This window comes from Microcaecilia unicolor, chromosome 13 (genome assembly GCF_901765095.1).
Source record: "Microcaecilia unicolor chromosome 13, aMicUni1.1, whole genome shotgun sequence".
Classification (NCBI taxonomy): domain Eukaryota; kingdom Metazoa; phylum Chordata; class Amphibia; order Gymnophiona; family Siphonopidae; genus Microcaecilia; species Microcaecilia unicolor.
Genome location: NC_044043.1, coordinates 36,778,967 through 36,805,715, shown reverse-complemented (window position 1 = coordinate 36,805,715; position 26,749 = coordinate 36,778,967). Strand labels below are relative to the sequence as shown.

Below are 26,749 nucleotides of genomic sequence, written 5' to 3'. Positions count from 1 at the left end.
CCCCTTATTCATGTTTACATGATATTTACCCTCCGGTAATTATCAGGTTTCTTTGTACCATAAAACACCAGCAAGTGGATTATATGTTAAATGCTATGTTTATATTCGTACACATTCTCCTTTTAGCCCATTATCCCTGTTGATACCGGTTTCCCTATTTATTGTCATACCCACTATTTAGACTTTTTTAATACAAGAGTCTATTTGGTTCTTTATTTTATTTATTTATTGCATTTGTATCCCACATTTTCCCACCTTTTTGCAGGCTCAATGTGGCTTTGTTAATATAACTCATATTTTTTAATTATTTTTTTAAATAATTTTTTTATTCATTTTTTAAATGTTTTCCAATAAGGATAATACATAGCTGGTTTTATATGTAACCGGTTATCAGTTAAGCAATTTTAATTTTAAGCCATTTATTTTCAGCCGGTGTGTGTTCCTCCAGTTTGCAGGGTACTCGAAGTTGCCATCGTACGTATTATTCATGCAATTGGGTTTAAATACTCTTAAGGTACGACATGTTCTCTTCTTTTGAATACTGATGTGTGGTATTTTGGCGCCAAGGCATCTCTGAGCAGCGATCTTTGGGTGAGTTTGTTCCCGCTTTCATTCCAGTTTAGTATTTTTGTAACAGCAACCAGAGGTAACCTAGATCACAGATATCCAAGTGTCCGCTTGTATTTATTTAAAGTAGTCGAATTCTTCTATACACTGGCATTTTTTGGCTGGCCGGTTATGTTATTTGACCGGTTAAGTATATCCAGGTCTTCCTTGTCACCTGCAGCAGATGAATCCAGGATGGCCCCCCCCCCCCCCCCCCCGACTCCCCTACCAGCGGAGAAGAAACTTTGCCTACAACCGCTACCGGAGCCAGCTCCTCAGCCGATCAACAGGCTCCGGGTGGGAAAGCACACTCTCTGGGGGGGGGGGGGGGGGCACTGTTCGGTCGAGTCCCGCCAAATCAGCGCAACCCACGCTACAAAGGCCTGCTGCCAAACGTCGTTTCCCGCATCAGGAACACCGTTTTACAGCCTCAGCTGCCATTTCCTGCCCAAGAAAAGGAACCCTGCAGCACTTACCCCAGACTGGGAAAGCGCGGGATCTGTCAGCTGAGTTGAAGAAAAAACTCTCCGACTGCAATCACAGGCAGGCTCAGACAAGCAGGCAACAGAAAGCAGGACTCAGACGGCAGGAACAGAATCCTGCTCTCAGAATAAACGCGCTTCCCCTCTGTTTCTCTCTCTCTTTTTTTTTTTTCAAATAAATCTTATGGTTCTTTTTTTGTTTTTATAGTGAGGAGTTAGAAACCAACAGGGAAGGAAAAGAACAGCAAAAGCCTGTTCAGAGGGAATTTGAGGTGCAGCAGGGACCCAGCAGCTGAGTATGCTGCCAAAGGGGACACCTCCAGTCCGCCAACCCTGGCTCAAACTGGGCACCGGCCCAGGAGCACCCTCAGAAGCCTTGGATCCAGGAGCTGGAGAAAAGCCGTCCACCACCTGCTGGAGATAGAGACATACTAACTGAGGAAAGAGCTGGCCGTCTGGTATCACTGCCTTTAGTTTGTTTATCTCTATCTCCACCTGCTGGTAGGCGGACTCAGTGGCGTTCCTAGGGGGGCTGACACCCGGGGCAGCGCCCTCCCCCCCTGTTCCGGGGCAAAGGGAGCATGAAAACGAAGAGCCGACAGGCGCGCGGCACCCCCCCCCAGCGGCCTGCACCCGGGGCGGACCGCCCCCACCGCCCCCCCCCCCCCTTGGTACACCACTGGGCGGACTTAACCCACCAGTTCCTGGATTCATCTGCTACATTTAAAGGAAAGAAAATTATCAGGTAAGACATAATTTTACCATGTGATACCGGTTATGTTCATATTTTATATTTTATTACCATTTTATATATTTAAGATAGACACCCATATATTGTGTGTAGATCCCCTTTTGCAACCAAGGGAAGGCTGTGTATCAACTTAATTTTGCTATATACTATCCGGCCTTTTGGAGTTGGCTGCTTGTGACATTAGGCCAGTTATACATAACTGGCTTATTTTAATCAGTTATGGGGGGGATGATTTTTGTCCCCTAACCAATAGACAGACAGTCTTCTGCACTATTTTCATGTCTGTTACATTATTGCTGGAGCAGAAGCAGATGAACGACTCTTTGAAACTGATGCCACTTATTGTGTATCTTGGAAATAAAAGAAGGTTTTATGGCCTCCCTTCCCTCTTATCTCAGTTACAAATTTCATACTGCACCACAATAACTGATCTTTCACAAGCCTGGAAATTTAAATAGGAAGTGAATCTCAGTGTGAGATTCCCATGACATACAGTATGAAACCACCTCCCTGTGTTTGTAAAACAAGCAAACAGGCAGTTCTAGTTGTGTTGCCTTACAGGAATCCTGTAAATCCCAGAAAAATTAGCTGCTGTCGGAAAGGGGAAGAGAAGAGGATTTGGGTTTAGCTCAACCTTTTCAGTTACAGCTCAAGGTGATTTACATTCAGGTACAATAAGTATGTCCCTGCCCCAGAGGGATTACAATATAAGTTTGTACTTTGGACTATATGACTTCCCTGTCCGTCGTTCGTTCCATGTTCCCTCTGCCCCGGAACAGGTTACTTCCTGTTCCGAGGCAGAGCGGGAGCATGGAACGAACGACGGACAGGCGTGCGCAGCACCACCCCCCCAGCGGTGTGCACCCGGGGGGGGGTTGTTTCGCTGAGAGGGGGTCACGCTGCATCCGGGGGGGCGCTGCACCCGGGGGGCGGGGCGCATTGGCGATCCGCCCCGGGTGTCAGCCCTCCTAGGAACGCCACTGGTCATCTGACCCTTGTCTAATCATAGCTGTTCATCCTGTGCTCCTGCAAACAGAGTTGCCAGATGGTGAAAAGTTTTCCACCCCAGCTCATGCTGCAACACCAAATATAGCTGTGAGGAGCGAAGGGGGGGGGGGTGTCCATGTCTCTGTCTCCGTCCCGTCCCCCTCTGGCCTGTAGTCACTGCCTCACCTGTGTGCTGCTCAGCTTGCTCTGCCTGGGGACTGTGCCAGCATATATATACTCTGGCACTGGACCTGGCAGGAGCCTCCTGAGCAGCACAGCTGATGATGACCTCATAACCCACCTCACCCTCCTATTGGTTAAATTTGAAGCCAGAATTAGGCTTTAGATTAGAGAATGACACGGGGAACTGCAGTAACCAGGGGGATGGGGACAGGGACAGAGCTCGCGGGGGGGGGGGGGGGGGGGGGACAGATCCCACGGGGATGGGGCGAGGATGGGGACAGAACCCAAAGGGACGGGGACAGGGGACAAACTTTGTCCCCGTGTCATTTTCTACTTTGAAGCCTGTTAATGAACTGGACTGTTATTTATGTTTAAGTGATGCCTACAAAGATATTTTGATTTTTTGGAAAAACAAGCAAACAAATACTGGCCACAACTAGCAAAATTTGCATGGGAAATCCTGTACATCCTGCTACCAGCAAATCTTCTAAGAAGACAATTTCTATACCAGGAAGGACTGTGGAAGACAGAAGAGCTAGACTGAATCCCGAGATTGTTGATGATTTCTTATTTAACCACAGATTTAAAAAGCATAACAGTGCTTTATAGGGCATATTTATCCCCTTTAGGGCATATAAAACGGGTTGTATTTTATACCCCTGGACATTTTAACAGTGTGAATTAGAATTCCTTGGTGTAGTAGAAATCACCTACTGTTGGGGTTGGAAGGGTAGAGGGTGGTGGTGGGAAGGAGGGTTATTATAGCTGCTCATTGTTATTATTGTTCTCTATTTGTAATTTATACACAACAGTTGCACAGCATATGGTTCCTTTTTATATTTTAATAAAAAGATTTAAATATAAAATCAAAAGTGTTCGAGGCTTCTGCAAATGAGGACAGAGCCCGTGGGGACGGGGACAGAACCTGCGGGGAAAGGGCGGGGATGGAGACAGAACCTGCGGGGACGGGACAGGGCGGGGACGGAGACAAACTTTGTCCCCATGTCATTCTCTACTTTAGATGCACTAAGCCTCATTCTGGCTCCAAATTTGACCAATAGGAGGGTGAGCAGAGAAGTGGCGATCCAGGTCGGCTGACACCCGGGGCGGATCGCCACTGCGCACCCCCACCCGGGTGCAGCACGACCCCCCCGGTGAATCAACCCCCCCTTCCGGCGCATGAACTCCCCCCCCTCAGCGCATCAACACCCCCCCCCCCTCCGGCGAATCAACCCTCCCCCTTCCGGCGCATGAACTTCCCCCCTCGGAGCATCAACCCCCCCCCCAACGAATCAACCCCCCCTTCCAGAGCATCAACTCACCCCCTCGGCACACAAACCCCCCCCCCCCGGGGTGCCTTCTTGGCTGCTGGGGGGGGGGGGTGCTGCACGTCTGTCGTCTCCATTGGCCCTGCTCCCTCTGCCCCGGAACAGGAAGTAACCTGTTCCGGGGCAGAGAGAGAGCAGGGAACCACGGAGATGACAGGCGCACGGCACCCCCCCAGCAGCGTGCACCCGGGGTGGACCTCCCCCCCCCCCGACCCCCCTTGGTATGCCACTACAGATGACTCTGTTATAATAATGGAATTGTTAATAAAGCTGCATCCTTTTGTTAACCAATTATAATGGCCTCCTCTGTCTTCATTAAATAATGGTAACAATAAGTCTGAAGTATAGTTCTGCAGGACGGATAGTCCCGACAGCCTATGTTAAGTGCCTTGGTCAGGGCCGCCGAGAAACTAGGCTGGGCCCAAGGCAAGGGTGCCCCGCCCCCCCCCCCCCCCCCCCCCACCGCTGCCGCCCTCTGTCGCTGCCCCCGCCGTTGCAGTCCCCGGTCTCACCTGCCTGCCGCCACGGCTCCGGGCTCCTTACATTCGAAGCGGCAGTCACAGATCTCCTCTCTTCTGGCCTTCCCTCCCTGTGTCCTACCCTTGTCTGATGTAACTTCCGGTTTCCGCGAGGGCGGGACACAGGGAGGGAAGGCAAGAAGAGAGGAGATCTGCGACTGCCGCTTCAAATGCAGGGGGCCCGGAGCCAAGGAGGCAGGCAGGTGAGACCGGGGACTGCAGCGCCGGTGGCCTGACCCCGGCGCCGGGCCCCCCTTGGAGGCCTGGGCCCAGGGAATTTTGTCCCCCCTGTCCCTCCCCCCCTCTCAGTGGCCCTGGTACCAGTTTTCTCCATTGCCTCAGAGGGGGAGACGTGACCATCCAAGGAACTTTCAAATACTAATATTTTATTGGGCATTAAATAAACAAATAGCCCAGTGATTTTCTTGAGCTCTGCATTATCTTTTTTTTTTTATGCTGCAGATTTTGTAGCAGAATTTGTCCAAACTATACTTTTCAAGAATAATTGTCTGCTTAAAATCACCCCAAGATCAGAAACCTGGAACATTAGGAAGCATTACTGTGGGGATTTGTAAATATGACCCTGTTAACATATCGTACAAAGTTTGCCAGTTTTCTATGGAATTATGCATTAGCCCATAACGATTTGGCACTCCTCTCTCCCCTCCCCTTTCCCTCACCACGTTCTCCACTCTGAAAAGGAAAACACATGCTTTCCTTCCCATTGACTTGTGGTTAGTTCTTGGTAGCTCTGTCTTTGCAGTGGAGACGTGGACCAGGTCACACACATCAAGAAAAGGAGAACCACCCCCTCCATCGTCAGCCTTTATAAAAGGCGTTACAGAAGGGAGAAACAACAGACAGAGCCCCAGATCTGGAGCGGGACCAGACGGAAACATCCATTATCAGAAGTATAATTCCAGCACTGCCCAGGACAAGTGATGGCTGAGATGCATATCAGACACATTGAGCTCCTGGGCTTTGAGAAAAGATTCTTCCCCAGTCAGCATTATGTAAGTACAGATAGATAAAGAACTGAACTGGCTTTCGCGGAGTCACTTTTTATAGATATGGTGTTTGTTTTTTAGTCGTGAGTACAGACAGTAACTAAATGATGCCAAATTATGATTGATTGGTTAATCTTTCTAAGCCTGGTGTCTTTTGAATGAAAGGAAGTTTTTTTTCCCCTATAAAAACATTATATAAGATATTTTTGTTCCCCCCCACCCTCCCAGCTGAAAGACCAGATGTATGGCATTGTTCAAATGTGCGCACACATTGCTCAGAATTTTTAAATAATGCAAGGTGGCTTTCCTCTTTTCCTCTCCTTTCTTTTGGTATTGGTGAGGCAGGCGGTTGCTGGACAGAATGGTGACCAGGGCAAGGATTGTTTTTAATGCCTGCCTTCCTTTTAGGGTCTGTGCGCTCACAGACTGACTTAAAAGGGGGTGGCATGGTGCCCAGGACCCTACTAGCAGTGGCAGACCAGCCCCCTTCCCTCTCTGCTTCAGGAACCAGAGCAGTGCTTGAGATGTTTTGTTGCTTGACCTCCCCCCTCCCCCAAATTTTCATGTATTTGTACCACCTCTTCGTAATACGGAACTACTGCAGAAGCCCGGCAGTAGTTTCCACCCCCAGCGCATGCCACTTCCAGACGCTTATGTAAAAGACCCCCTAATTGTTCTGGAAATTACAGTTCAACCCCCACAAAGTCAATCCATTACCATCTGTAGCACCAGTGTTTACCCGGTTAGCGCTGGGTTAGCGCAGGAGCCCTTACCGCCACCTCTATGGTTGGCAGTAAGTGCTTCCCCCCCCCCCCCCCCCCCCAGAAATGACTGCACGGCAAGTGGTTCATTTGCTGCAAAGCCGATTCTAACAAAAAAAAAGACAGCCTTTTACCCGCTGCGGTACAAGGGGGCCTCAGTGCACATCAAAAACACACACTGAAGCCAGCGCAGGCCCCCTTTTACCGCAGCTTGGTAAAAGAACCCCTTAATTAGTTACAAAACTTGGCCTCTGGAATGTAGTCCTTCAAATTGCTTGCAACCTGTTCCTTTACCTGCAGTTCTCACTTAGGGGCCCTTTTACTAAGGCACGGGAGGGCTAATGAGCGGGTAGGATGTGCCACATTGGCACTACCAGCAGGCTAGCAAGTGCACCTGGCAGTAATTCTGAGTTTGGCGTGTGCCAAATCCCGTGGTACAAAATAATTTTCTAGCCCGGGGGGTGTTCCCAGCAGTAATCAGCAGTTGGTGTGTTATGCATGGTTACTGTGCAGGAGGGGCATAGCCAGACTTCGGAGGGGTGTCCAGAGCCCGAGGTGAGGGGGCACATATTGTATCCCACCCTGGCGCCACCGACCCCCCACCACTTTTGATCCCCCCCAGCACCGCCGCCCCCCCTTCCCTGTCCCTTTCTACCCCCCTCCCGCCGCCGCCAACACTTCCCTGCCACCGCCAGGTACCTTCCCCGCCAGCCAAAGTCCTCTTCAGCGCCGGTCTCTGAGTCTGGCGCGTTCGCTGATCTGGATTCTGTTTCTGTGAGTCCAGGACTCACAGAAACAGAATCCAGATCAGCAATGTGCTGAAGAGGACTTTGGCTGAGGGGGGTTGGGGACCCCCGCCAGCAAAGGTACCTGACGGCAGAGGAGGGTTGGTGGCAGGGAGAGGGGGGGGTCGAATCTGGCAGAGGAGGGTCAGCGGTGGGGGGGGGGGAGTGAAAGCAGGGACAAGGGCTAAATCTGCGGGGGCCCATGCCCCCGTGGCCCCACCTAGCTACGCCCCTGGCGCAGGTAGCGTGTGAGCCCTTAATGGTAAGTCAATGGGTGTCGGTAAAGGCTCAGGCTATGGTGCACGCTAGTTTTAATTTCAACACACACCCATTTCCCGGCCCATTAAAAAAAAGTCCTTTTTCCCAGCCACGGTACTAAAATTTCCCAGCACGCACCCAAATCACGTTCCCACACTACCGCATGCCACTTTTTACCGCAGACTAATAAAAGGACCCCTTTCAAAGGTGAATCTTATGACTTTTCAACATCCATTCTACTAGATATGCTCCCCTCTCCACCTAGCCTTATGGGGGTCTTTTACAAAGCGGTGGTAAAGCCCCAGTTTTGTTTGCCTAGTGCAGCGCTAACCCAGCAGGAATCGGGCATCGCCGCATGCTGCCTGGTTACTGCAGGGTTACCATGGGAGCCCTTATTGCACCTCAGTGGGTAGCGGTAAGTGCTGCCCACCGCATGGCCATGAGACAAGAGTTATCTTACCGCTTGACCATATTTTGGGGAGGCATTTTACTGGCTGTAGTAAAAAGGGCCCTGGTGCGTGGGAAAAACGGCCCTCGTTGCTACCTCAGGGCGCTTTTTTTCCACAGTGGAGTAAAAAGACCCCTATATTCAGTGGCGATCCTTGGTCGGCTGCCACTCGGGGCAGATCGCCGCTGCACACCCCCCCCCCCCCCCCCGGGTGCAGCGGCATCCATCCCCCCCCCCCCCCCCGTGCATCGACATCCTCCCCCCCCCCCGGGTGCATTCTTACCTGCTGGGAAGTAACCTGTTCTGGGGCAGAGGGAGCAGGGAACCAGCAGAGCCAACAGCCGCGCGGCTGGTTTCTGCACCCCTCCAGCGGCATGTACCCAGGGCAGACCACCCCCCCACCCCGCCCTCGGTACACCACTGCCTATATTCCCACATCTTTGAATCCCCTTCCCTGAATGGAATGCCTAGCTGCTATAGGGGATAGGAATCCCCTGCTAGATGGAGGCCTAGTAAAGCTTACCTTCAGTGCCACTAGATAGCCAGTAGGGGCAACAAAGTAGGATCAAACGTCCTTCCTCCTTGCACCTGACTGCATCACATCTGCAAGCATTCCAAGGGGGCCTTATAAGCCCCAGTGAATGTAGTCCTTACCTAAAACTCCTAAACCACAGAGCTACAAGCCATGGTCTCTGCCAAAATATGCTCATTTTAATAACGTCTAAGAATAAGGTAGACCCAGGTACTGTGATATTCTCACTTTCACTGTTGTTTTGATGTGACGAACGATGCGTGTTTGATTGCATTGCATGTTTCATGTTCACTTGAATATAGCCTCTTTAATTAATATCCTATTTTAAAACTCTAGGTTTATATGTTCCTTGTGAAATGGCAAGATTTAACAGAAAAAGTTGTGTACAGAAAGTTCACAGACATTTATGAATTTCATGTAAGTAAACACCTCATTTATGGGTCAGTTATGTTAGCATAAAGGGTTTTGGGGGGAACCGAAAGTGAAAGAAAAACCCTACTACGTTGATTAAAATCAGGAATGGACAAACATCTTGACCCGGAGGCCACACGGGCAGCAAATGAATGGGAAGTTTGAGAGGGATAGGGATCTTCTAGAGATCTGATGACCCAATGCTGCAGTTCAGCTGTGCACCTCCTGCTCCAGCCAATGAAGGCCAAGATCTGACTCTCTGCCATAGGCCAAATTCCTGTTGGTCAGATGTGGCCCCTGAATTGTATTATTTGGCTTTCTCTGATTTAGATTTTATGGTGCAAACTTAGTTTGAGCCAGCAATTCCCTTCTGAAGGGGAAGAGCCTTTGAGGACTCATTTATGGAAAGAGAAAAATGTCCAAAAAGTGTCATAAAGCAGAATTCAGATGAATTTCTTCTCAGTTTTGCAGACGTTTATCTATACATTTCGTCTGCAGTACATCCAAATCACAAGGGAGCGTATTGGGGCATTTCGGGGGTGGGCTTAGGGTGAGTGTAGGGCATTCCTAACACTTGGACATTTTACAGCCATAGTGGAACGAAACAAAAATGTCTAGGTTTGAAACTTCAACGTTTTGGTGTAGACCTGTTTTTAGAACAAATAAGTCACAAAAAGGTGCCCTAAATGACCAGGTGACTGCTGGAGGTAATCAGGGATGACCTCTCCTTGTTCCCCCAGTGGTCATAGACCCCCCCCCCCCCCCCCCACCTCCAAAGATGTAATAAAAATATTACTTACCAGTCTCTATGACAGCTTCAGATGTTATAGCCAGTTCTATTAGAGCAGCAAGCAGGTCCCTGGAGTAGTGTATTGCCAGGCCTATATCCCACTCTACCTGTTACACTTTCCACTTGTGGTGGAAAGTGTGAGCCCTCCCACACTCCCCCAAAACCTACTGTACCTACATATAGGTGACTCCTTCATCCACAAGGGCTATTGTAGTGGTGTACAGTAGGAATTTGGTGGGCTCAGCATACAGTATAAGAGGGTAATGGTGAGATGTATAAATTAAAGCTTTTATGTGAAATCCACTGCAGTGCCTCCTAGGGTGCCCAATTGCTCTCCTGGGATGTCTATATGACCAGTCTACTAAGAGTGCTGGTGCCTTCTACATCCCAATGGCTTGATTTTCTACGTTTGTCACTTGGGACATTTTTTTTTTTTGCATTTAACTAGGGGGCTGAGATGAAATAAGATGGTTGATCAGTGTCTAACATGGGTAAGAAACAGCTTTTAAAGCTTGAACCCTTCCGTACCAACAAGTGCATTTGTGCCAGCATGGACAACCAGTTTCAAATAATAGTTAGTAGGTTTAAGTAGAAACAGAGAAAAATGAAAGCAGATAAAGACCATATGGCCTATCAGTCTGCCCATCCATGCCATCTACTATCCCTTTCTCTCCCTTAGAGATCCTATGTACTTTGCTTGAATTCAGATAGTCTTTATCTTCATCACCTCCACCAGGGGGCCGTTCCACAAATTCACCACCCTTTCTACCCTTGATGAGTCACAGCAAACACTCCGTAATATCTTGTATCTTGGCACCAGGCAGACAGCACACTTCTAGGGATATCGTGTCTGGTAGGCAGATGGACACCTCTATACCGCTCAGAAGGAAATCTCCAACCCTGACTACTGTTCGCTTAGTAGACACAGTGGTTGCTGATTCTGCAACTTTGGGGTCTATGAGCTTCAGTTCCTCCTCTTCCTGTAATGTTTACCTCTCTTCCTTCCAGGGCAGCATATTGATTTTTGAGTTCAAGGTGAAGGTAGACTCAGGATATCAACTCTACTGGTTTTGGTGATTTATATCTACAGGATGAGGCAAAAAAAAGTAACCTCCCCCCCCCCCTTTTTTTTTTGCTGTTTCCTCAGCAACCGCTTGGAATTTCAACGTGAAATTTCATAGCTTTATTTGTTTATTTATTTATGACATTTATATCCCACAATATTCCCACCCAAGGGCAGGCTCAATGTGGCGTACAATAGTTAGTATGCAAACAATAGTACAAAACACAAGGTCACAAGAGGGAGAAAGAAATAGCTGAGGAGGAAAGGAAGAGAGGGGAGGTGATTAATTATCACAGAGAGAGCCGTGGGTTAAAAGGGCGTGGCACCAGAAGGGCCCACGGCATATGCTCTGCCAAAAAGGAAGGTCTTGAGTTGTTACTATCTACTTTTATTTGCCAAGTTGAATGAGATTAACTTTAAATACGGTGAAGTTACAGACCTTTTAACATGACTACCCCAAATTTTTCGGGCATTCAAAAATGTTTGCACTGTAAAACTACTACTGTTTGAAAAAAAAAAAAAAACAGGGTACCAGCTTACTGTTAAGGACATCACAGTGTCAAAGACTTTTGCCTGGGGAGCAATGTTGGAGACCTATCACAACCTCCACCCCCAAACCGCAAACAATTGCCAAACTCCAGGAAGTGCTGCAGACTATCTGGGACAGCCTGTCACCCGGACCAGCTGACAAGGCTGTTAAGAACTTCCCAAACAGACTGAAAGCCTGTGTTAAAGCTGGGAGTGGACACTTTGAGTGTTCACAGTGAGTGACTGCAGAATTCAGCAGAGGGGAAGATGAAACTGGGCTGAAGAATGGCAGCTACAGGGTGAGGCAAAACTAATGGCAAACCTTCAGCCTTATGCCCCCCTCCCCAACCTTCTACACAGAAGATGTAGGGCTTCTTTTATGAAGTGATGCTATCAATTCATGTACACGGAATGCAAAGAAGCCCATTCAATTCCCATGGGCTGCTTTGCATTCAATGCACACTAATTATTATTATTTATTGCATTTGTATCCCACATTTTCCTACCTATTTGCAGGCTCAAAGTGGCTTACAGAGTGTAGTTATGATATAATCATTTTGTGATAACAGGTACAATTCTTATAGTTTGAATGTTGGTAAGAGAAGATAGGCATAGTCATTTCATGATAACAAGTACAGTTATTACTGTTTAAAGATTAGGTAAGGGAGGATAGACGGAAAGTATTAGGTAGGTTAGAGGTGAACTGCGGTAACTATGTGGATTGTTGAAGTAGTTTTGTAGGCTATGTATTTTCCTTGTAGGCCTTTTGGAAGAGATGAGTGCCGCTTTGTAAAAGGAGCCCTTAATAATTAAACTTAGCAACCATTTTCTCAGGATCATCCCTCCCAGAATGATCCTTTAAAAGTACATACTTGACATTATACTTGAAAATATTAAACAGTTAAGAACAGGTTGACGTTCTCTCGGAGTTTGCTGTGGCTGTCTAGATCTATTTTGCTTTGACTGCAGCTACTATGTGTTGCCTCTCCCCCTCCCACCTCTCCCTCTCCCCCTCCAGAAGGTACCAGCCTAGGTAACCACCTACTTTGCCTAGTGGTTAAGCTGGCCCTATGTCATTGTGTTTCAGTCTTGATTTTGCTAAGGAAACTTTTTCTTGTGATCTGGTTCCCCTCCCACTCATTCAGTCACTAGCCTATGGTTTTTGCATTTCGCTGTGGCCACCTGTAAAGATATGTGGTCCTGTTAGCCAGAGGTGGGTTTCTGTCAGGTCACCAACCCAGAACCTTTTTAAAACTTGCTACCTTTTCCTCATCGCAGCTGGAGTGGAAGGTGGCATTCCTCACTGACCTTGACCTGGACCCTGTTTTGGAATATTACCCTGCTGTTATTGTAACTTCCAGGGAATCCAGGGATATGCTTTAATATGAGAGTCAAGGTCTGCACCTTTCTCTGGTATATTTCAAAGACATGCTGCTTTCAGTTGATGTGGTGAGTGACTAACAGGCCTTACATAATCACACTTCTAATGCTCTTAGAAACATGAGGATGGGAAATTGATGGGTTTCAAGCAACGTATTAGTCAGCGAGAAACCCTGAAGGAGCTGTTCTGGTAAAACTTGAAGATACCTGGTCACCAAAATGTACCCAACCAGTATGTTGCCAGACATGATAAGGTGTGCAACAGATGCACTCCAGGCTTATAATAAAATAATCAAAGACACCTCTTGCAGGCAAATTTACCCAACAAAGATCCTTGTTTCTCCGGACACTTCGTCTGGTTCAGGGATGCATAATAACCCCCAAATGGAACCCACCTCAAAAATACACTGTTGGCTTGCACTTGTTTTTTTTGTGTTGGGGGGGGGGGCGGGATTGGACAGGACAATAGTTTGAGAACTTGGTATCTGTTAATAAAGTGAAGAATTCATGTAATAATTCATAATTCCTGGGATGGAGATTGGCCATTACAGCAGTTATCAATTGGAACAAGTTTTGTGGTTGGACCTGTTGTACCCTTTAAAGTGGTTTTTGACAATGCCCCAGAAATGAAACTGGGCAGGCTAGATGAGCCTTCCAGTGCTTGGCGTGGAGTGGAGGAATGGCCTTGTGGTTAGAGCACTGGTCTAGACATCCAGAGGTGCCTAGTTCAAATCCCACTGCTGCTCCTTGTAATCTTGGGCAAAGTCACTTGGTGGCCCTTTTACTAAGCCGCGTAAGCGTCTATGCGTGCCCAATGTGCGCCAAAATGGAGTTACCACCTGGCTACTGTGTGGCTCTTGCGGTACTTTCATTTTTGGCGTGCGTCCGATGCGCACATCTGAAAAATAATTTTTATTTTTGGACACGCATATCGCCAAGTGGCATTTGACACGTGTAGGTCATTACTGCCCAGTTACTGTGTGTGACTTTACCGCTAGGCCAATGGCTGGTGGTAAGGTTTCAGACCCAAAATGGGCGCGTGCCAATTTTGATTTTGCCGCATATCCATTTTCAGCAAAAAATTTTAAAAAGGCATTTTTTTGCAGGCGCGCTGAAAAATGGATCTGTGTGCACCCAAAACACACGCCTACACTACTGCAGGCCATTTTTCAGTGCACCTTAATAAAAGGACCCCTTAACCCTGTATTGCCTCAGGTACAAATTTAGATTGTGAGCCCTCCAGGCTGTATCTGCTGTAATATTGTTTCTTGCTCAAATGAAAGCTGATATGAGTAAGATGCCCTTCAGAGGCATGGATTTACCAAATAAGTAATGAACGTTGTATTACATTTTATGAATCTGACACTTGTAATCTCACTTCTACTCTCTAATACTAGAAAGCTTTGAAGGAGATGTTTCCTATTGAGTCCGGAGATATTAATGCAGAGAACAGAACCATTCCTCATTTGCCAGGTAAGGGATGGTGTAGAAATTATGCTCCTCCTGTTGCCCATTTCTTTGGTCCAGCATAAGAATTAGTCAACAATATGTATTAACTTTTTTTTCTTTAACTCATGAGGTTTCAAGACCACATACCACCTTGAGATGTAAGGATGGTCTTCAAAGTCTATGGACAACCATACTTTTGGCTGCTTCTTATGTTGTCCCCCTGATCAAAGATTCTGTAGCCTAAGAAGAATCTTGTTTTCTCCCATAGCTGTATGACTGCTTGAACTCTGTAGAACTGGGGATAAATCATTATATAATCATTGGCGTGGAGGAGAAGCCTAGTAGTTAGTGCAGCAGCCTGAGAACTACTACTATAAATCACTTTTATAGCACTACCAGTCCTACGCAGCGCTTTACAATTGAACATGAAGAAGAAAGACAGTCCCTGCTCAAAAGAGCTTACAGTCTAAATCAGGACAAACAGACAGGACCAAAAAGGATAAGGGAAGGACAGACAGAAGGGACACATAAGGATAAGATAAAAGTGACAAGTCAGGAGTCGAAAGCAGCATCAAACAGGTAGGCCTTTAGCCCGGATTTGAAGGCTGCGAGAACCTGGGGAACTAGGTTCAAATCCCTTTGGGCAAGTCACTTAACCCTCCGTTGCTCCAGGTACAAAATAAGTACCTGCATATAATATATAAACTGCTTTGATTGTAGTCACAGAAAGGCAATATGTCAAGTCCCATCCCCTTTCCCTATAAAGAAGCAAATATTTGATACTTCTCAACCTCTTTTTGGTTAAGACCAGAGCACAGTGGCTGAGGGAAGTATAGTATGGTTTTTTTTTTTTTTTTGGTTGATTTTGTTTTTTATTGATGTGCTGTCATTTCCCATTCCCTGCCCCTCCCCCAGGGGACAGCAAACTCTTTTTTTTTTTTAATCTACTAGTGCCTCCATTGGCTACTGTATGTAATGAGGAAATGAAACTGTTGTACTACAATGTAATTTTTGTTGGGAATGTCCCGTCTTAGAAAAGTATTCAAAACTTTGAAAACCAAATGTGAAACTATGGTAGATCTGGAGGTTATATAAACCTTTCTGGCTTCAAAGTGAAGCTGTGCTGCTATTTTAAAATGCCATGAAAACAGCAATGACATTTGTGTCATTTTAGTTCATTTCCCATATAAAGCCACACTAAGAACTAACAAAATATAATTTGGGAGCCTATTATAACCCCTGCTAAAAGCATTTAAGAGCACACTACTTGCAAATTCTATAGAGTAAGGTGCATTGTAAAATTATAGGATACGTTAAAATATAGCATGATATACCTGGGAAAATGAAATTATATAAATGATATTGAACTGGATTAGCATAACAACACATAACCAGACTTCTCCATGAATGCCCCTAGCGTTAAGCAAGCTAAGGAAAATAGAGCAAGCATCTGAAGAAACGTATTACTTGCAATCCTATTTCTAAATTCATAGGTATTGACACAATAAGGAAGGACTATTGCTAGTTACAGAAAATAAAGTAGAACAAGTGGGATCAGATGACAGATTTTGAAATGCTATCAGAGAAACAAAATTGTCTTAATTCTGCAGAAACCACAGCCCTCTCTAAATCCATCCATCTTATTTAATTACCACCTGGGGCCCCATATTCAGCCAATGGAGATCAGCGTTTTACTGACCGTAACCGTTAAACCAAGAAATTCAATGCCGGGCTATCTCCGGACACTGGCATTGAATTTCTAGGCTTACGGACCTAACGCATAGTCGGTGAAGTGTGATATTTTATTTGTTACATTTGTACCCCACATTTTCCCACCTATTTGCAGGCTCAATGTGGCTTACATGGTACCGTAGAGGCTGTTGCCAATTCGGTTGGTAACAGATACAAAGTTATATTGTGATCAGATGAGGTAGGATTGGATCAGGTATCAAGGGGTCGAAAGAGGTGACAATTATAAATTGTCCAGTATAATCATTAGTTATGCTATGTCGTTGGGTGCTGGGATTTTATTTTGGATCGTTGGGATAGGCTTTTTTGAATAGATGAGTCTTGAGTGATTTTCTGAAGTTTAAGTGGGCATGGATTGTTCTCACTGTGTTTGGGAGTGTGCTTATGTAGGAGAAGTTGGATGCGTAGGTTGTTATGTATTTTAGCCTTTTACAGTTTGGATAATGTAGATTTAGGTATGATATTCAGCAATTAACCGGCTATGGGGCACCGCGAAAAAGATAGGGCTGACTTTTATGTGGTCCTATTTATGCAGTCAACCTGGCTGGTTAAGTGCTGAATAACGGCACTTAACTGGCCAAGAGCTAACTCTTCCCATGGAACACCCCCAAAATAGCCAGTTTTCAGTTTGGTGCTTAGGGCCGCCGAGAGACAAAGCCGGGCTTTGGGACAAACATCACCCGGGTCCCCATGGCCGCCTCCCCCCCGCCCTTGCCCCGGCCTGCTCACTTGCTTGTCCTGGGTTCCAGGATGTTAACTCTGCTCTGCCACACAGGTCTTTCTTCCCAAGGAGGTTAGATTGAGATCACACTTCCTTATTTTTTTCCTGCCGCATCCCCTCCCATGTTTGTGGAAACAGGAAGTACTTCACACAGGAGGCGGGACGAGGCAGAGTAAGAAAGACCTGTGCCTGGCAGAGCAGAGTTAACGCGATACCCCAGCACTGCGGGCTGCAGCACACAGGAGGAGCAGGACTCAGGAGATCAATCTCAGACATGCTGATGCCGGGATGGCCCCCCTTGGCGGCTGGGCCTTGGAGAACCTTGCCCCTCTGTCCCCCCACTCTTGGCAGCCCTGCTGGTGCTAACCAGTTAAGTGTCACTGAAAATTAGAGGTTTGCTCTGAACAGGCGATTTAACCAGCCAGGAGTCATTTCTGGCTGGTTAAGATGTTTTGAATCAACCCACTGGTTTCTAATCTACCATACTTCTCAAAACGTATTGAGAAAGTACGGGTCGATACTCATAACAATTCAATTGGCCAAAAATGGTTCCTGGCTGGTTAAAATCATGTGTTTGGGGCTAACCACTAATTGTCAGCAGCACTTAATCAGTTAACACCACTGAAAATAACTGGTTAGTGGCAAACTGAAAATTGGATATTTTGGGGGTATTCCAGGGGAAGATTCGGCACTCAGCTAGTTAAGTACCGATATTCAGCACTTAACTGGCCAGGGTGACCGCATAAAAGTCAGTCCTATCTTTATGCGATGCTCCATAGCCGGTTAAGAGCTGAATATTGCACTTAACTGGCCATGCATTAGCCGGCTCCGCAAACCCAGAAATTCAATGCCGGTGCTCAGACATGGCCCAGCATTGAATTTCCGGGTTTAATGCCAGCAGCTAAACGCTGATCACTGCCACTGAATATGGAGCCTGTAGTCTTTACCCAAAGCCTTGACTTTGTGAATAAAATCAACTTTCTGCATTCACATTCATCCAGCTACTGCCCTAGTTATAGCACCAAAACTATACTGTCCATCTTGCTTTCTTGATGCAAGTAGGGCAGCTTTGGTTATTTTCCTTGACACCTGCCTTTGACTTGGAAAACCACCAGCTCCTTCTTCTCACCTGGCTCAGTGAGTGTGGACTTAACAGTTGTGTTTTGAAATGGTTTAGCTCCTTCCTCCATTGTCACTCTATCCAAGTATCAGCTGGTGGTTCTTTATCTTCCACTTATCTGCTGATCTGAGGGCAGGACCAGCCCAAGGGTATTTGACACCTTAGGCAACCTTCAGACATATGCCCCTCCCCTCATCAAAGGGTTGCTTAAGGCCCTCCTCCCCTATTTCCAGCATGTCCCCTTTCTTTCCCTATCATTCCACAGTCCAGTATTTCACCCCACATGTCTACATCTCTCTCCTTCCCAGCTTCTCCCTAGCTCTGGTGGGTAGGGCACAGAGACCTCCAGCTAAATTCCCTTATCCACTGCACTCTGTAGGTTGGAACAATTTAATCATATTGAACTCTAGCAGCTCATAAGCTCACTTGGGAAGAGACAGTGTAATGTAGGGTGAAAATAAGTAAAGGGAAATACCCCTACAGTAACCAGGTGAATTACAGAACTTTGTACAAGTAGCAAATACAATATTATTGAACATGAAGAAATGATTTAAGTATGCATTTGGCACCTGTTCAGCAGGCCATTGTTATTAACATATTTGCATCCTGTTGCTCTCCCTTTCTGAATGACGATAGTTAGCTATGAAGAACTAATTGGTGTGATGTTGGCCTGAGACAGAGTTTTACAGAGTCTGATTTGCCAGTTTCTCATATCTCCTTTTCAGCACCGAAGTGGTTTGATGGTCAGAAATCCACAGAGAGCAGACAGAGCACACTGGCCGATTACTGCTACACCTTGATAAATCTTCCCTCCAAAATCTCCCGATGTGCCCATGTTCTGAACTTCTTCAAAGTCAGACCAAGTGACTTGAATGTGGCTACTGACAATCCGTGAGTAGGGGGCACGCAATGAATCTAGAAAGTTGTAAATTTAAAATGAATCGGAGAAAATATTTCTTCACTCAAATGTGTAATTAAACTCTGGAATTCGTTGTCAGAGAATGTAGTAAAAGCGGTTAGCTTAGCGGGCTTTAAAAAAGGTTTGGATGGCTTCCTAAAGGAAAAGTCCATAGACCATTATTAAAATGGACTTGGGGAAAATCCACTGCTTATTTCTAGAATAAGCAGCATAAAATGTTTTGTACTTTTTTAGGATCTTGCTGGGTACTTGTGACCTGGATTGGCCACTGTTGGAAACAGGATGCTGGGCTTGTAGAACCTTTGCTCTGTCCCAGTATGGCCATACTTATGTACTTATGACAATCAATCATTCAATAAAGTGGCACTGCTCATTGCCCATTAACCTATTATACAATGCCTACAAATGTCATTCTGGGCCAATTGACAGAAATGCTTATGTTGCAAAATCTATGGATATTGCAGGTTTTGTACCAGTACTCAAAGTATGTCTGCCTTCTCCCTTTAAACTGGCCTAGGATGGAACCAACTACCTGTAGACATTTGCACCTGCTTTTTCTGTCCTAGTTTTTCCCTGGAAAGTAACCTGCATAGATTTGAAAATGTAATCTGCATGTGTTACCTTCCTCCCTCAGCCTGGTCCTGCTTGCTTTTTACCTGGCTAGATATATATGCCTTGTTGAGCCCTGTACATACTTTTAGCCAGGTAAAGGACTGTGAAGTTTTCATAGAGTCATTTTTTTTGTTACATTTGTACCTCGCGCTTTCCCACTCATGGCAGGCTCAATGTGGCTTACATGGGGCAATGGAGGGTTAAGTGACTTGCCCAGAGTCACAAGGAGCTGCCTGTGCCTGAAGTGGGAATGGAACTCAGTTCCCCAGGACCAAAGTCCACCACCCTAACCACTAGGCCACTCCTCCACTGTTGCTACTATTTGATATTCTACATGGAATGTTGCTATTCCACTAGCAACATTCCATGTAGAAGTAGACCCTTGCAGATCACCAATGTGGCCGCACAGGCTTCTGCTTCTGTGACTCACAGAAACAGAAGCCTGCACAGCCTACATGGAATGTTGCTAGTGGAATAGCAACATTCCATGTAGAATCTCCAATAGTATCTATTTTATTTTTGTTACATTTGTACCCTGCGCTTTCCCACTCATGGCAGGCTCAATGCGGTTTATGTGGGGCAATGGAGGGTTAAGTGACTTGCCCAGAGTCACAAGGAGCTGCCTGTGCTTGAAGTGGGAATCGAACTCAGTTCCCCAGGACCAAAGTCCACCACCCTAACCACTAGGCCACTCCTCCACTCCAGGGTGAATCAGTTAAAAAGCTTCCCCATGGTTTACTCCTAAAATAAAATGCAGCAGGGAAAAGTCCCTGTGGCCTGTACTTTTTGATCGGGGCAGCTGCTGTTTTTGGCACCTCCTTCTCTCTGCAGCTCACAGACTGACTCAAAAGAACAGCTGGCCTCTCCTGCCCTTCTTGCCCATCCCTTGTGACTGAGGCACTTGAGGGCAGAGAAGGGGGGGGGGGGGTCGAAGGGGGTTTCCCACAGGTATTGTGGCCAAACAGAGCCCGAGGTTCCCCTTTGTCATAGCTGGCAAGTCCCATGATGTGATGGCCAATGCACAGCCATGTGAGAGCAGCTTCCACCATTGTATAATGTGCCATGCTAGTGCCCCCTGGCTCTGACACCCCATGCGTTCACCTATTTTGCACTTTCCTTTCAATGGTCCCGAGTATGATCCAGCAGTTCTACTATATGTGCCAACCTGACAAGAAATTGTAGATGTGGATTAAGATGAAGTGTCAGCAGTTTGATTGCTTGGATGTTTCTGATGAATTGAAAAATCTGGACAACGTCCTGGCACTTTGTCTGCAGTAGTTAAAGGCCAGAATATGAAGCCAGATCAGGTCTGGTCAGTTTAATGCAGAATCTGTTCTCAATTTGTTTAGTGTCCGGAAACCAGAGACATTTTTGTTGCCAAAGGACATCGCCAATAAAAATGCAGCAGGTAAGAATTCAGAATGTTTTCACCTTTTGCTTTATGACTATACTACTACTACTACTTATCATTTCTATAGCGCTACAAGGCATACACAGCGCTGTACCCCATACACAAAAGACAGTCCCTGCTCAAAGAGCTTACAATGTAGATAAGACAGGTAAACAGACTATAATACTAGCCTTTTACTCATCTGCGCTGAGAAATGGGTCTAGCGCATTCTTACACTGGCTTTTCCTGTGCGCTTGGTCCATTTTATAGTGTGGCTATCAAAAAGGGCTTTTTTTTCTATTTATTTCATTAATGGCATGTGCTAATGTTTGCCTCAGGAAGCACTAAAGGCTCCCGCATTGTAGAAGCACTAACCAGTTAGAACAGTGGTAGTGTCAGCATAGTAGCTGATTAGTACATCCATGTCCATTCTCTGCCCCTTGAGAACAGATGACTCCTGAGGCTCTGGAACTTGTTACTAGAGGATGAGGGAACAGTGAGTAGCATATCTGGGTTTAAAAAAGTTCTTGGAGGAAAAGTCCATAATCTGCTATTGAGATTGCTATTGAAATGGAGAAAGCCACTGTTGTCCCTGGGATTGGTAGCATGGAGCCTTGCTACCCTTTGGGATTCCAGAATCTTGCTACCCTTTGGGATTCCGGAATCTTGCTACTCTTTGGGGTTCCGGAATTTTGCTACTCCTTGGGATTCTTCCAAGTGCTTGTGACCTGGATTGGTCACTGCTGGAAGCAGGATACTGGGATAGATTCACTTGTTTTTATGAGGCAGCTCTGGCGAAACAAGGTGCCCTTGTTGAGTCTTTTTGATTCTGTTGGATGCTTCTCCACATGTAATAATGAAGCTAAGTGATGTGCTGTAGTGTTGACTGGAGAACTTATTGTACTGTAAATCTTTGAAGTATGTTTCAGTTTGGTTATTGTTACCCGCATCGAACTTGATGGCTTTTGCGGGATATAAGAGCTATTTAGCACAAGACTACCTCTACTTCAGGAAGCAGGTGAAAGTTTGGCTCTTCAACCAATCCTTTAACGGAAGAAGTAACTAACTTGTTAGTCTCACTCACACACACAAGGATTGACTCAGGCTGCACATACTGCAGCGGGACATGTTTATCCACTCCTACCCTAGCTGAGATAATATTTAACCATCTCTCTGACCTTACATGCAACTTTCTTCAAATCAATCACCTTACTTTCTAATTCTTCCTACTTTCTTACTCATCTATATGTTACAACTTTGCCTTACCCTTCACTACCAATTATAATGTTCTAGCTCATATTGTGTTGTTATTGCAAGTAGTATACCATGCCATACTTTGTATTGCTGTTCGAATATTTTTACTGCTCTAATTGCCTCCTGCTCATGCTTGATTTATTCTTACTGTACACCGCCTTGAGTGAATTCCTTCAAAAAGGCGGTAAATAAATTCTAATAAATAAATAAATACAATAAGATTATATTATAATGTAATATTTGTCATTTGTGCTGCACTAGCAGGTTTTGTGAATACATGTAGTTTATTACTGAAGGGAAGACCCATTTATGTTACAATCCTCCTACTGACATCATGTTTTGATATAAAGTTTATAGGCTTTTTTTTTCTCCACTGTATGAAGAATCTTTAATGGTTGCTCTGGAGGGGGGTTTTTTTGGGGCACAAATTGCCAACTTTGATTTTTTTTGGACTTGATTGAGTCAGCTGTAGTCTCTGGTTTGAACTTTGGTTCTAGAGGAGGCGTTTAGCTCTGAGGTCCTTATATGTAATCTCTGTACTGATAATTGATAATTCTACAGGACAGGTAATATTGCCTATTGTATCATGCAACATTCTCTGCCCCTGACAGACCCCCTTAAAAAAGAAAAAGCACACTCAGGTGTGAAAAGTAACGCAGAACATCCTGCATTAGACCACTTTTGCTCTTCTAGTGCTATAAATGTGAAATAGTAAAAAAAAAAAAAGTTCACAATATCAATAGTGCCATTCAGTCTAGAAAACATCACAAATAAGTACTTATCTCACAGCCAACTCTCCGCTAAAGAAGCAGTATTATGAGAGTGTCTCCTATTTGTATTTGTACTTAAATATTTTTGGAGGTATTGTATATTCTTTTGGCTAACAAATTGTAACAGGATTGTTCCTTTTTATTGGTTGCGTATTTTAATTCTGTTTGAGGGTTATTGGTTGTTTGGTTTTAATAGGTATTTCTGGTAGTACATATAACATCCACTAAGAAACCTATACAATTCAATCAGTAGGTTTCATAGTAGAAGTTACAACCAAGAAAATTAAATACACATCACAGTGGCGTAGCCAAGGGTGGGCCCAGGCCCATCCAGTAGCAGCACACCTATGATGTGGCTGGCAGGGATCCCCAAGCCCCACCATCCGAAAACTCCCAACTACTCTCCCTCCTGCATACCTTGTAAATAGCTTATTTTTGCCTGCAGTGAGCAGCGACTGATACATACTGTTTGCACTGGCCCCACAGCCTTCCCTCTGATGTATTCCCGCCTATGCGGACACAGGAAATTGCATCAGAGGGAAGGCTGTGGGGCTAACACAAGCAGTGTGTATTAGTTGCTGCCAGTGAAAATCTGCTATTTAAAAGATATGTGGGGGAGGGAGGATGTTTGAGAGACCATATGGCATGCAGGCGAGATAGGGACAGACCAAATCACTTGTGGGACAAGATGGTGTTCTTCTGCCCACCCATCTTGGGCCAGGCCCACCCAAAATTGGGTGTCTGGCTACGCCTCTGCAACTGAATCACTACGAAGCAGCCCATCAGGGATGGGATGTGTGGTGAGAAAAACATGTGGAGCATGCCTCATGGAATTATTTCCAATCCTTATGTGTGTGTTTGTGGTTTTTCTCTATGTGTGTTGTGGGCATCTAAATGGCAGATGTACATAGGGAAAGAATTAAACTATAGGCAATCGATCCTCATTTACATATTGGGTGTCATCACCCAGGAAACGGACTTTGGAGTTATTGTGGACAATACATTGAAATCCTCAGCTCAGAGTATGATGGTGGTCCAAAAAAGCAAACAGAATGTTGGGAATTATTTGGAAAGAAATGGAGAATGTTGCAAGGGCTCTCTGTTGATCCATGGTGTGCCACATCTTGAGTACTATGTGTAGTTCTGACTGCTTCATCTCAAAACAGATATTTTGAAACGTAAACCACCTTGATAAGCTTTGCTTGCCAGAAGGGTGGTCTGTAGCAGAACTAGAAGAGGTACAGAGAAGGGCAATGGAAATGAAAAAGGTATGGAATGATTCCCCTATTAGGAAAAGCTAAATAGGTTAGGGCTCTTCAGCTTGAAAATGAGAGAGCTGACAGGAGACATGATAGAGGTCTATAAAATCTTGAGAGAGGTGGAGCAGGTAAATATAGAATGGGTTGTTTACCCTTTCAAATGGTAGTAAAGGTAGGGGTGCGCCATGAAACTGTTTGGTAGCAGATTTAAAACCAAGCAGAGAAAATATTTTTTGTTACTCAGCATACAGTTAAGCTGTGGGATTTATTTCCAGAGGAAGTGGTCATGGTAATTAGCATAGCTGGGTTTAGAAAGTCCGTAAACCATTATTATTCATGTAATCCTGGAAAAGCAACCCACTACCACTTATCTTTGAATATGAGAAATAGAGAATGAATGTGCTGTTTGGGATCCAGCTGAGTACTTGTGAAGCTGGATTGGCCACTGTCGGAGACAGACCTGTGGTCTGACCTAGTATGACTGATATTGTGTTCTTATGTAAATGTGTTTAGTTTCGTCTCAAACATCAGTTCTGGTTTCTGAAACACACCTGGGACACTGCACTGATCTCATGATGCACAAGATTAACTGTCAGGAAATGCCAGCCTGTGAATTTTGAAAATGTTTGTCGTGCTGGCACAGACTGTATATGGTGGTTGGCAGCCATGGGTTGGGATCGTGTCACCTGAGAGGGACAGGGGGCAGATGTAGGGAAGTCCAAAACTCTGCTGCGCAACTCATTTTCCGCCAAAGTCGCTATGCTCACATTAGCCCCCTCCTTAAGTCACTTCACTGGCTCCCTATCCGTTTCCGTATTCAGTTCAAGCTTCTCTTATTGACCTATAAGTGCATTCACTCTGCCGCTCCCCAGTACCTCTCCATTCTCGTCTCTCCCTACGCCCCCCCTCGGGTACTCCGTTCTGTAGATAAATCTCTCTTATCTGTCCCCTTCTCCTCTACTGCTAATTCTAGACTCCGTTCCTTTTGTCTTGCTGCACCTCATGCCTGGAATAGACTTCCTGAGCCTGTGCATCTTCCTCGTCTTTGGCCGTTTTTAAGTCCAAACCTCTTTATCACACTGCTTTTGACTCCTAAACGCTACTCACTTGCCCTGTCCTTTAACATCACCTATTTATTCCCTTACCCTTAATTGTTCTGTTTGTCTTATCTAGATTGTAAGCTCTTTGAGCAGGGACTGCCTTTTTGTGTATGGTGTACAGCGTTGCGTATGCCTTGTAGCGCTATAGAAATGATAAATAGTAGTAGTAGTAGTAGTAAGTGGGGGTCTGCAGGGGAATAGCTGCTGGAGAAGAGTGAAGTTGAGAGTTGGTGAAGACAAAAGGGTAACAATGGGAAAGGCATAAAGGCGAGGGATGAGGTGGAGAAGGAGACAGGATGGTAGACAAAAAAGGATCAGAATAGGAGGAGGAAGAATTGGAATGGGGAGGGACAGGTAAGAGGTGAGCAATATGAGAAAAGTTGCAGAAGTGTGAGAAGAGATGTCTCCAGTGTCAATAGTGGCTATAACCATTGTTCTATTATTCCTGCTAAATCATATAGGGGCCCTTTTACTAAGCTGTGTAAGCTTTTATACGCATCCAACATGCGCCAAAATGGAGTCACTGCCCGACTATCATGTGGCTCTTGCAGTAATTTCATTTCTGGCACGCATCCCATACGTGCGTCTGAAAAATATTTTTCATTTTTGGGCGCGTGTAGGTCATTACCGCCTGGTTACCGTGTGAGTCTTTACCGCTAGGTCAATGGCTGGCGGTAAGGCCTCAGACCCAACATGGATGCGCGGCAATTTTCATTTTGCCGCAAGTCCATTTTCGGCAAAAATATTTTTAAAAGGCCTTTTTTTTACAGGCGCGCTAAAAAAATGGATCAGCACACACCCAAAACCCGCGCCTACACTACCGCAAGCCATTTTTCAGTGTGCCTTTGTAAAAGGTGCCCATATTTTGTAAGAAGACTCAGAACTACTGTAGTATTCTCGGAAGCTAGTATACTACTGATTTTAAGAAACTTTAGAAAAATATGTACCACATATTCTGATATTTAAGAGCAACTGGGGATCACTCCTACCCTGACTACACCACTAAACCACCAGGGATTGTAAAGTAGTCTGGGGAGGGGCTACTATTTACATTCTTTTTGTGTGTGTAATGTGATTGCACATAATGCAGTTATGATCATGCATAGTAATTTATGTGGTAAACAGAGTTCTCCAAATAAATGCTTTTAATACATAAGTTTAGCAGGAATTTAAGTCTGTACATTTGGGATGATAAGCTCCTTAGGAAATAGCCTTCTCCTGTGGAGATATGACGCAGCTCTAGTCCAAATGTGGCACATCAGGCATTGTAAAAGCATTGTGGCTTTTAGTTTCTTTTCATTAGCTGGGGTCCATGTGTGCGGAGGCTATTTTTTCTTGGAGGTAAAATATAGTCTTTCATTATTTAAGTTACTATATTTCTGGCTTGGATACTACGTGGCTGATTCTAAAGAATTTCAGGCTCTGTCCAGTCTGATGAAGATACAGCGTTTTAATGAAACGTGGCGTGCAGAAGCTAGATTCTTTGAGAAAGGAACCTGCAGTGATTGTTTTTAAGCATAAGTACTGGTCAGCTTATAGTGTTAGTAGGGAAATGATATTACAATGAAATGAAATTTATATATTAGAA

General features: G+C 45.4%; 1 protein-coding gene across 1 annotated transcript in view; it reads left to right on the top strand.

Annotated features, from left to right (window-relative positions):
• The first annotated feature begins 5,631 nt into the window (after window positions 1–5,631).
• NCF1 (neutrophil cytosolic factor 1) overlaps window positions 5,632–26,749 on the top strand; it is a 35,021-nt gene continuing 13,903 nt past the window's right edge. The window contains exons 1-5 of the mRNA XM_030185969.1: window positions 5,632–5,868; window positions 8,983–9,063; window positions 14,216–14,291; window positions 18,583–18,748; window positions 20,738–20,796. Coding sequence (XP_030041829.1) covers window positions 5,797–5,868; window positions 8,983–9,063; window positions 14,216–14,291; window positions 18,583–18,748; window positions 20,738–20,796 — 454 coding nt within the window. The 5' untranslated portion in view covers window positions 5,632–5,796. The remainder of the gene's footprint in view (window positions 5,869–8,982; window positions 9,064–14,215; window positions 14,292–18,582; window positions 18,749–20,737; window positions 20,797–26,749) is intronic.